Source organism: Pristiophorus japonicus, chromosome 8, assembly GCF_044704955.1.
Source record: "Pristiophorus japonicus isolate sPriJap1 chromosome 8, sPriJap1.hap1, whole genome shotgun sequence".
In the NCBI taxonomy this organism is placed as follows: domain Eukaryota; kingdom Metazoa; phylum Chordata; class Chondrichthyes; family Pristiophoridae; genus Pristiophorus; species Pristiophorus japonicus.
This window is the reverse complement of record NC_091984.1, coordinates 463,652-475,798: the sequence shown is the minus strand read 5'-3', so window position 1 is coordinate 475,798 and position 12,147 is coordinate 463,652. Positions and strand designations below refer to the sequence as shown.

The following is a 12,147-nucleotide window of genomic DNA, read 5'->3' as shown; positions in this document are numbered from 1 at the left end:
AGATGAAAACATAAAATTACAATGTGATATCGATTGATTAAAACTGGCAAATGGATTTCAATGTATGCAAATGTGAGGTCATCCACTTTAAACTTACAAAGGATAGAGCCACGTACTTTCTAAATATTGAAAAGCTAAAAACAGTGGAGGTCTAGAGAGTCTTGGGGGGTCCAGGTACAGATCATTAAAATGTCATGTACAGGTACGGAAAATAATCAAAAAGGCTAATGGGATGCTGGCCTTTATATCTGGAGGACTAGAATACAAGGGGGTAGAAGTTATGCTGCAGCTGTACAAAGCCCTGGTTAGACCACACCTGGAGCACTGTGAGCAGTTCTGGGCACCACTCTGTAGGAAGGATATATTGGCCTTGGAGGGAGGTTTACAGAATGGTACACAGATGTTAAGAGGTAAAATTACACAGAGAGATTACACAAATTAGGTTGAATTCCCGAGAATTTAGAAAGTTAAGGTGTGATTTGATCGAAGTTTTCAAGATATTAAGGGGAACACATAGAGTAGATCGAGAGGAACTATTTCTGCTGGTTGGGGAGTCTAGGACTGGAGGGCACAGTCTATATTTTCGAGCCAGACTTTTCAGGAATGAAATTAGGAAACAGTTCTACACACAAAGTGTGGTAGAAGTTTGGAACTCTCTTTTGCAAAAGACAATTGATGCTGGATCAATTGTTAATTTTAAATCGGAGATTGATAGCTTTCTGTTAACCAAAGGTATTAAGGGATATGAGCTAAAGGTGGGTATATGGAGTTAGGTCACAGATTAGCCATGATCTCATTGAATGGCAGACCATGCTCGAGGGGCTGATTGGCCTCCTCCTGCTCCTATGTTCGTATGTTTACCCATGACATTGCATAAAATATATTCAGTGTCACAGTTTTTCAACGATAACTATGTTACATCATCATCATAGGCAGTCCCTCGGATTTGAGGATAACTTATGTACTGGTAGTTACCCCTATCACGTCATCAAATCATTTTTTTGTGTCTGTGTGAATTGATTCCATTGTTTTCTTCTGAGAGATCAAAATACAAGCCGCTTCAGGAGAGAGTGTTTTGATTAAAGCCACACATGCTCAATTTATATTAATCTATATAGAAATATAGAAAATAGATGCAGGAGTAGGCCATTCGGCCCTTTGTGCCTGCACCACCATTCAATAAGATCATGGCTGATCATTCACCTCAGTACCCCTTTCCTGCTTTCTCTCCATACCCCTTGATCCCTTTAACCGTAAGGGCCATATCTAACTCCCTCTTGAATATATCCAATGAACTGGCATCAACAACTCTCTGCGGTAGGGAATTTCACAGGTTAACAACTCTCTGAGTGAAGAAGTTTCTCCTCATCTCAGTCCTAAATGGCTTAATCCTTATCCTTAGACTATGTCCCCTGGTTCTGGACTTCCCCAACATCGAGAACATTCTTCCTGCATCTAACCTGTCCAGTCCCGTCAGAATTTTATATGTTTCTATGAGATCCCCTCTCATTCTTCTAAACTCCAGTGAATACAGGCCCAGTCGATCCAGTCTCTCCTCATATGTCAATCCTGCCATCCCGGGAATCAGTCTGGTGAACCTCCGCTGCACTCCCTCAATAGCAAGAACGTCCTTCCTCAGATTAGGAGACCAAAACTGAACACAATATTCTGGGTGAGGCCTCACTCAGGCCCTGTACAACTGCAGTAAGACCTCCCTGCTCCTATACTCAAATCCCCTAGCTATGAAGGCCAACATACCATTTGCCTTCTTCACCGCCTGTTGTACCTGGATGCCAAACTTCACCGCCTGCTGTACCTGTATGCCAACTTTCAATGACTGATGTACCATGAGACACAGGTCTCATTGCACCTCCCCTTTTCCTTATCTGCCGCCATTCAGGTAATATTCTGTCTTCGTGTTTTTGCCAGCAAAGTGGATAACCTCACTTTAATCCACTTTATACTGCATCTGCCATGCGTTGGCCCACTCACCTAACCTGTCCAAGTCACCCTGTAGCCTCTTAGCGTCCTCCTCACAGCTCACACCGCCACCCAGTTTAGTGTCATCTGCAAACTTGGAGATATAACACTCAATTCCTTCATCTAAATCATTAATGTATATTGTAAATAGCTGGGGTCCCAGCACTGAGCCCTGCGGCACTCCACTAGTCACTGCCTGCCATTCTGAAAAGGATCCGTTTATCCCGACTTTCTGCTTCCTGTCTGCCAACCAGTTCTCTATCTACGTCAGTACATTACCCCCAATACCATGTGCTTTGATTTTGCACACCAATCTCTTGTGTGGGACCTTGTCAAAAGCCTTTTGAAAGTCCAAATACACCACATCCACTGGTTCTCCCTTGTCCACCCTAACAGTTACATCCTCAAAAAATTCTAGAAGATTTGTCAAGCATGATTTCCCTTTCATAACTCCATTCTGACTTGGACCGATCCTGTCACTGCTTTCCAAATGCGCTGCTATTTCATCTTTAATAATTGATTCCAACATTTTCCCCCTACTGATGTAAGGCTAACCGGTCTATAATTACCCATTTTTTCTCTCCCTCCTTTCTTAAAAAGTGGGGTTACATTAGCTACGCTCCAGTCCATAGGAACTGATCCAGAGTCGATACTGTTGGAAAATGATCACCAATGCATCCACTATTTCTAGGGCCACTTCCTTAAGTACTCTGGGATGCAGACTATCAGGCCCCGGGGATTTATCAGCCTTCAATCCCATCAATTTCCCTAACGCAATTTCCTGATTAATAAGGATTTCCTTCAGTTCCTCCTTCTCACTAGACTCTCGGTCCCCTAGTACATTCGGAAGGTTATTTGTGTCTTCCTTCGTGAAGACAGAACCAAAGTATTTGTTCAACTGGTCCGCCATTTATTTGTTCCCCATTATAAATTCACCTGAATCTGGCTGAAAGGGACCTAACATCTGTCAGATTATGTCATCTCAATACTTTCATTTTAAAAATGAATATATATATATAAATTCTCAGGATGTGAGTACTGGTGTCTTGGCCAGCATTTATTGCCCATCCTAAGTTACCGTTCTTGCAACAACTGAATGGCTTGCTAGGCCACTTCAGAAAGCAGTTAATAGTCAACCCCATTATTGTTGTACGGCATATTTCCTTATCTAAAAGACAGGAGTGAACCAGTTCGGTTTTTACTGAGAGCAGATTTTTTAAACTGAATTAAAATTCTCAAACTACCATAGTAGGATTCCTGTTCTCTGGAATATCATCCGAGTAATGTAACCCATACACCACGGCACCCACCATTGGTCAGAGTTACTATCCAATATCTAAGCCTGGTAATTGTTCTGTGTTTTAAGCCCAGCCATCAGATGTTGCACAGAGAGTTTCAACGCTCGTGGGACGGTGGTTCAGGGAACGGTAGAACCAGTCCCAACCAAGGCGAGTCTAGCTTTGGACCTATTGTCCCTCCCTTCCTCGTGTACACGGCTGATCCTCTCAATGGAGAGAAAGGAGGAATATTCAGCAGAACTAGAGGTCAGAAATAGAAGATCTCGAGACGACTTTCCCAGTGGCTGATATCAGGCCGATTCCCCTGTAGTTGCCACAGTCAGACTTGTCTCCTTTTTTAAAGATGGTCACGATCACTGCATCTCTGAGATCTCCCGGCATACTCTCCTCCCTCCAAATGAGAGAGATGAAGTCATGTATTTGCGCCAACAGTGCCTCTCCGCTGGGCAGGCCACATTGTCCGCATGCCAGACACGAGACTCCCAAAGCAAGCGCTCTACTCAGAACTCCTTCATGGCAAACGAGCCCCAGGTGGGCAGAGGAAACGTTACAAGGGACACCCTCAAAGCCTCCCTGACAAAGTGCAACATCCCCACCGACACCTGGGAGTCCCTGGCCAAAGACCGCCCTAAGTGGAGGAAGTGCATCCGGGAGGGCGCTGAGCACCTCAAGTCTCATCGCCGAGAGTGTGCAGAAACCAAGCGCAGGCAGCGGAAGGAGCGTGCGGCAAACCAGTCCCACCCTCCCTTACCCCCAACCACTGTCTGTCCCACCTGTGACAGGGACTGTGGTTCTCGTATTGGACTGTTCAGCCACCTAAGGACTGATTTTAAGAGTGGAAGCAAGTCTTCCTCGATTCTGAGGGACTGCCTATGATGATGAAATATAAGATAGTCAACAATAAATCTAATCGGGAATTCAGGAGAAACTTCTTTACTCGTAGCATGGATAGAATGTGGAACTTGTTATCACAGGGAATAGTTGAGGCGAATAGTATAGATTCATTTAAAGGGAAGTTAGATAAGCACATGAAGCAGAAAGGAATAGAAGGAGATGTTGATCGGGTGAGATGCAGTAGGATGGGAGGAGGCTGGTTTAGACCAGTTGAGCCGTTGGCCTTTTGTGTGCTGTGTATTCTATGTAATTCTGTGTACCTGTGAGGGGAGAGTTAGACGGCCAGCCTTCTCGCTGGAGGAGGGTCAGCCAACTGAAAGGAACAGAATCAGGAGAAAGAACAAGGGAAACAACTGGGACGAACGTGATAACTGATCCTCACTGTGCAGAGCATTGCGGCTCAGATGGTTTGGATTGTGTGACACAATGCTGAGCTCATGGTCAGCTCTTGATCATACAGTCACCGTGGCCAGGTTCCCACTGCCCCCCCACACCCCCAGCCCAGAGAAGGACAAGTTCAATGTAGAACACCGCGAGTGCCCTAGAAGGATAGCAGAATGAAACGATGAAGTCATCTGCTTACAATTTTAGGACTACATTGAGGAACAAAATAGAGATAAAACCAAAATAAATCATTGTTGCTAGGTGACTACTTGTGAACGCGCCCAAGTCTTGCTGTCCAGGTGTGAATGTCAACAACTTAGATCTCAACAGCGACTGCTCACAGGGCAGGAACTCTGAGTACATTACAAGAAAAAATGTGTTCAGCAAGGAGGTGAGGAAAAGGGAATGGTTGGGGACAAGGTGTAAAAGCGTAAAATGAAGGATTTGGAGAAAGCAGTGAGGGAGGTGATGAGAGCGTTTCAGAAGACAGGAGCACAGAGGCCGTAGGATCAGCCCCTGATGGTGTAGTGCAACCCAGGAGTAACCTAATGTCAAGGAATGGAGGGTGCATGTGGAGACATGTACTAGAGGAGATTGTGGAGATCGGCAGCGATTGGGATCCAAAGGTTGAGATTCAAATGCAGGTCCACCACATATTAACGCACCTTACCTGTTGAGTTGCTAGTTCGCAGTTTGCAACAATCTCTTTATTCAATTCGAGTTTAATGCTCAAGGAGCTTCTGTGTATTTTTTGCAGTGGCTGCAATACCAAAAGCAGAAGATGTTTTGGGACGAGAGCTGGATCATCAATCTGAAGAAAATTAAGATAGGTACTTCCAACATTTTCAGAGTGTTTTCAGAAATATTCTGTGAGTCGCTGTGTTTTCCATCTGAAATTCCGATTGTGTGTTTCAGGGAGCAGGATCCCTGTGGGAACTGGCAGTTTCATAACTGTCCAACAAGCTAATGGCAATTCAAACCCGAGTCACATGATGGTCAGTACTGCGAGCACCTACACGGCAAATCCATCACTTAAACAGGGCTTCATACAGACTGGAATTTAGTAAGTTAACACCCCAGTCACAGTGCTGTTCGATTTATTACAGGTAGAGGCTGTTGTTTATGTCATTTTTTCTATGAATTGTGATCATTACTGGAATACTGCGTGCAGTTTTGGTTTCCATATTTACGAAAGGATATACTTGCTTTGGAGGCAGTTCAGAGAAGGTTCACTCGGTTGATTCCGGGGATGAGGGGGTTGACTTATGAGGAAAGGTTGAGTAGGTTGGGCCTCTACTCATTGGAATTCAGAAGAATGAGAGGTGATCTTATCGAAACGTGTAAGATTATGAGGGGGCTTGACAAGGTGGATGCAGAGAAGATGTTTCCACTGATGGGGGAGACTAGAACTAGGGGGCATGGTCTTAGAATAAGGGGCCGCCCATTTAAAACTGAGATGAGGAGGAATTTCTTCTCTCAGAGGGTTGCAAATCTGTGGAATTCGCTGCCTCAGAGAGCTGTGGAAGCTGGGACATTGAATATATTTAAGACAGAAATAGACAGTTTCTTAACCGGTAAGGGGATAAGGGGTTATGGGGAGCGGGCGGGGAAGTGGAGCTGAGTCCATGATCAGATCAGCCATGATCTTATTAAATGGTGGAGCAGGCTCGAGGGGCCGAATGGCCGACTCCTGCTCCTATTTCTTATGTTATTATTTGGTGTTCTTTTCAGTTGAGCTAAAAACCAGGCCCGAGCCATTGTTAATTAAAATGGGTTAAGGTAAGTTTAGACATGGAACACCGACCGGAATGTCATATAGTCACACAGATATTTGCTGTAAAATAACGATGCCTGTATCGATGATAAATATTGCTGCCAGTCTACGAACCATCAGTTATGCCACTCACTTCCCAAGCGCAAAGGAAAGGAAAAGGACCCAAAGGCCTGTGATGTCAGGCTTCCGCTCACTGTATGATGCCCGAGATTCCTGGGGGGCTTGCCCCAAGGAGGATGGAATGCTGTCACCTGCAACCGGCACGGGCAAAGAGTAGGCATGATAATACTGTGTGCCGGGCGTGCCCAGCCCTGCCACTCCACTTGCCGAGGCTGCCGATACTGGCACCACTCTTCCTGGCCAGGGTGCAGATGATTGGGTCAATCACGCCTGCTGTAAGTGACTGGGATTGATTTGACGCACAAAACGTGGGTGTAACTAGCTTTGACGCACGGCATTCCGCTGGAGAAATAATGCTGTTTTTATCGGGAGAAGTTGCTGCAGTCTGGGACAAGAGCTCAGTTTGCTGCAGTTCCAAATGACTTTTTTAAAATAGACTCTGTAAATAGAATTTGTTTGCTGAGTAAATCGACTGTTTAACATAAGAACATAAGAAATAAGAGCAGGAGTAGGCCGTACGGCCCCTCGAGCCTGCTCCGCCATTTAATACGACCATGGCTGATCCAATCATGGACTTGGGTCCACTTCCCCGCCCGCTCCCCATAACCCCTTATCCCCTTATCGTTTAAGAAACTGTCTATTTCTGTCTTAAATTTATTCAATGTCCCAGCTTCCACAGCTCTCTGAGGCAGCGAATTCCACAGATCCACAACCCTCTGAGAGAAGGAATTACTCCTCATCTCAATCCTAAATGGGCGGCCCCTTAGTCTAAGATCGTGCCCTCTAGTTCTAGTCTCCCCCATCAGTGGAAACATCCTCTCTGCATCCACCTTGTCGAGCCCCCTCATAATCTTATACGTTTCGATAAGATCACCTCTCATTCTTCTGAACTTCAATGAGTAGAGGCCCAACCTACTCAACCTTTCCTCATAAGTCAAACCCCTCATCTCCGGAATCAACCGAGTGAACCTTCTCTGAACTGTAAGCCCTGCCATAAGTCCCGACCCACCTTGAACTCGTCGGCTGTCAATAGACACTCTGAATTTGCTACAGGTTTGCCAGAAGGGTGCCCAAATCTCGAGCTGCAGATGAGTTTGGCAATGGAGCTGGTGCTGAGGATTCTCAGATTGGTCAGTCCGAGAGTTTCACGCAGACTGTAAAAGATACCTACAAACGGTATTAATATAGATTTTATTTTGAACAAAGATTATTTGGGGAAAAGGGAGGATGTGAATGGCCAAGTGTATCCTCGTTTGATTCTAGTTTTGTTGAGCCATTTCCCTTTTCCTTGTAGTGATGGTCGGACGGTGGCTATCAAAAGAATTCACAAGAAGACGTTTACTCTCACAAAGATGATCAGGAAGGAAGTAAAGCAAGTGAGGTATATACTGACATTTAAGCATCAAAATATCAAAGTCCCTAATCCTAACCCTCACACTAACACTTGTTCAAAAAGCTTATGCCAGTTTATTCCGATGTCATTTAATTTAAAATGCTGAGGTAGTCATCATCATAGGCAGTCCCTCGGAATCGAGGAAGACTTGCTTCCACTCTAAAAGTGAGTTCTCAGGTGGCTGAACAGCCCAATACGGGAATTACAGTCTCTGTCACAGGTGGGACAGACAGTGGTTGAGGGAAGGGGAGGGTGGGACTGGTTTGCCGCACGCTCCTTCCGCTGCCTGCGCTTGGTTTCTGCATGCTCTCGGCGACGAGACTCGAGGTGCTCAGCGTCCTCCCGGATGCACTTCCTCCACTTCGGGCAGTCTTTGGCCAGGGACTCCCAGGTGTCGGTGGGGATGGTGCACTTTATCAGGGAGGCTCTGAGGGTGTTTTTGAAACGTTTCCTCTGCCCACCTGTTTGCCGTGTAGGAGTTCTGAGTAGAGCGCTTGCTTTGGGAGTCTCGTATCTGGCATGCGGACAATGTGGCCTGCCCAGCTGAGCTGATCAAGTGTGGTCAGTGCTTCGATGCTGGGGATGTTGGCCTGGTCGAGGACGCTAATGTTGGTGCGTCTGTCCTCCCAGGGGATTTGTAGGATCTTACGGAGACATCGTTGGTGATATATCTCCAGCGACTTGAGGTGTCTACTGTACATGGTCCATGCCTCTGAGCCATACAGGAGGGTGAGTATCAATACATCCCTGTAGACCGTGAGCTTGGTTTACAATAGTACAATATCCAAGGCTATGTGTGTGCAAGCAGTGGAACACCGGGACAGAGGCACAAGTGGAGTTAACAGAAGTCGTGGCTAAATACTCATTGGTGTACAGCAGTGGGATGATTTATGATGCTAATTTAGAATGAGCTTGGCTGGGATAGCGATTGGGCATCACAATTATAGAATAATAGAACCATAGAAATTTACAGCACGGAGGGAGGCCATTCGGCCCATCGTGTCCGTGCCGGCTGACCAAGAGCTATCCAGCCTAATCCCACTTTCCAGCTCTCGGTCCGTAGCCCTGTAGGTTATGACACTTCAGGAGCACATCCAAGTACTTGTTAAATGTGGTGAGGGTTTCTGCCTCTACCACCCTTTCAGGCCGTGAGTTCCAGACCCTCACCACCCTCTGGGTGAAGAAATTTCCCCTCAAATCCCCTCTAAACCTCCTACCAATTACTTTAAATCTATGCCCCCAGGTTGTTGACCCCTCTGCTAAGGGAAACAGGCCCTTTCTATCCACTCTATCCAGGTCCCTCAAAATTTTATACACCTCAATGAGTTCTCCCTTCAGCCTTCTCTGTTCTAAGGAAAACAAACCCAGCCTGTCCAATCTTTCCTCATAACTAAAATTCTCCAGACCCGGCAACATCCTCATAAATCTCCTCTACCCTCTCCTGTAATGTGGTGACCAGAACTGCACGCAATACTCTAGCTGTGGCTGAACTAGTGTTTTATACAGTTCAAGCATAACTCCCCTGCTCTTGTATTCCATGCCTCGGCTAATAAAGGCAAGTATTCCATATGCCTTCTTAACCACCTTATCTGTGGTCCCTTTATTCCGATACATTTCTCAGTGTCCTACTATGTCCTATCATTTAATGTGTATTCCCTTGCCTTGTTATCCCTCCCCAAATGCAGTACCTCACACTTCTCCGGATTAAATTCCATTTGCTCCTGTTCTGCCCACCTGACCAGTTCATTGATATCTTCCACAGCTTTCTTCTTCATCATCAATCACACAGCCGACCTTAGTATCATCTGCAAACTTCTTAATCATACCCCCTATATTCAAGTCGAGATCATTGACGTATACGACAAACTCCAGGATATAGTCAATGTATTCACCGAGGCATAGGAAAGCATGGGCCTTACACTAAATATCCGTAGACAAAGGTCCTCCACCAGCCTGTCCCCGTCGTACTGCACTGCCCTCCAGTCATCAAGATCCACGGCGCGGCCCTGGACAACGTGGACCATTTCCCATATCTCGGGAGCCTCTTATCAACAAAGGCAGACATTGATGCAGAGATTCAACATCACCTCCAGGGCACCAGCGCAGCCTTCGGCCGCCTGAGGAAAAGAGTGTTCGAAGACCTGGCCCTCAAATCTACCACCAAGCTCATGGTCATCAGGGCTGTAGTAATACCCGCCCTCCTGTATGGATCTGAGGCATGGACGCTATATAGAAGGCACCTCAAGTCGCTGGAGATATGTCACCAACGATGTCTCTGCAAGATCCTGCAAATCCCCTGGGAGGACAGGTGCACCAACATCAGTGTCCTCGACCAGGCAAACAGCCCCAGTATTGAAGCACTGACCACACTCGATCAGCTTCGCTGGGCAGGCCACATAGTTCACATGTCAGACACGAGACTCCCAAAGCAAATGCTTTATGCAGAGCTCCTTCATGGTAAACGAGCCAAAGGTGGGCAGTGGAAACGTTACAAGGACACCCTCAAAGCCTCCCTGGTAAAGTGCGACATCACCACTGACACCTGGGAGACCCTGGCCGCAGACCACCCGAGGTGGAGAAAGTGCATCTGCGAGGGCGCTGAGCTCTGAGAGTCTCGACGCAAAGAGCGTGAAGAGATCAGGCACAGACAGCGGAAGGAGCGTGCGGCAAACCAGCCCCACCCACCCCTTCCCTTGACAAATGTCTGTCCCACTTGTGACAGGGTCTGTGGCTCTCATATTGGACTGTTCAGCCACCAGAGAACTCACTTTGGGTGTGGAAGCAAGTCTTCCTCGATTTTGAGGGACTGCCTATGATGATGATGATACCACAAAAATGCGAGGGACCCAGCACTGAGCCCTGCGGAACCCCACTGGAAACAGCCTTCCAGTCAGTGGAACTCGCTGCCACAGGGAGGGGTTGAGGTGAATAGTATCGATGTATTTAAGGGGAAGCTGGATAAACACATGGGGGAGAAAGGAATAGAAGGATATGGGGATAGGGTGAGATGGAGAGGGGTGGGAGGGGGCTGGTGTGGAGCATAAACCCCGGCACGGAGCGGTGGGGCATAAACCCCGGCACGGAGCGGTGGGACATAAACCCCGGCACGGAGCGGTGGGGCACAAACCCCGGCATGGAGCGGTGGGCCATAAACCCCGGCACGGAGCGGTGGGGCATAAACCCCGGCACGGAGCGGTGGGGCATAAACCCCGGCACGGAGCGGTGGGACATAAACCCCACGGAGCGGTGGGGCATAAACCCCGGCACGGAGCGGTGGAGCATAAACCCCGGCACGGAGCGGTGGGGCATAAACCCCGGCACGGAGCGGTGGGGCATAAACCCCGGCACGGAGCGGTGGGGCATAAACCCCGGCACGGAGCGGTGGGGCATAAACCTCGGCACGGAGCGGTGGGGCATAAACCCCGGCACGGAGCGGTGGGGCATAAACCCCGGCACGGAGCGGTGGGGCATAAACCCCGGCACGGAGCGGTGGGGCATAAACCCCGGCACGGAGCGGTGGGGCATAAACCCCGGCACGGAGCGGTGGGGCATAAACCCCGGCACGGAGCGGTGGGGCATAAACCCCGGCACGGAGCGGTGGAACATAAACCCCGGCACGGAGCGGTGGGGCATAAACCCCGGCACGGAGCGCTGGGGCATAAACCCCGGCACGGAGCGGTGGGGCATAAACCCCGGCACGGAGCGGTGGGGCATAAACCCCGGCACGGAGCGGTGGGGCATAAACCCCGGCACGGAGCGGTGGGACATAAACCCCGGCACGGAGCGCTGGGGCATAAACCCCGGCACGGAGCGCTGGGGCATAAACCCCGGCACGGAGCGCTGGGGCATAAACCCCGGCACGGAGCGGTGGGACATAAACCCCGGCACGGAGCGGTGGGGCATAAACCCCGGCACGGAGCGGTGGGGTATAAACCCCGGCACGGAGCGGTGGGGCATAAACCCCGGCACGGAGCGGTGGGACATAAACCCCGGCACGGAGCGGTGGGGCATAAACCCCGGCACGGAGCGCTGGGGCATAAACCCCGGCACGGAGCGGTGGGGCATAAACCCCGGCACGGAGCGGTGGGGCATAAACCCCGGCACGGAGCGGTGGGACATAAACCCCGGCACGGAGCGCTGGGGCATAAACCCCGGCACGGAGCGCTGGGGCATAAACCCCGGCACGGAGCGCTGGGGCATAAACCCCGGCACGGAGCGGTGGGACATAAACCCCGGCACGGAGCGGTGGGGCATAAACCCCGGCACGGAGCGGTGGGGCATAAACCCCGGCACGGAGCGGTGGG

General features: G+C 49.0%; 1 protein-coding gene across 1 annotated transcript in view; it reads left to right on the top strand.

Annotated features, from left to right (window-relative positions):
* LOC139268360 (atrial natriuretic peptide receptor 2-like) overlaps positions 1–12,147 on the top strand; it is a 148,890-nt gene that overhangs the window by 65,378 nt on the left and 71,365 nt on the right. Inside the window, exons 10-13 of the mRNA XM_070886432.1 lie at positions 5,314–5,386; positions 6,288–6,315; positions 7,504–7,626; positions 7,745–7,831. Coding sequence (XP_070742533.1) covers positions 5,314–5,386; positions 6,288–6,315; positions 7,504–7,626; positions 7,745–7,831 — 311 coding nt within the window. The remainder of the gene's footprint in view (positions 1–5,313; positions 5,387–6,287; positions 6,316–7,503; positions 7,627–7,744; positions 7,832–12,147) is intronic.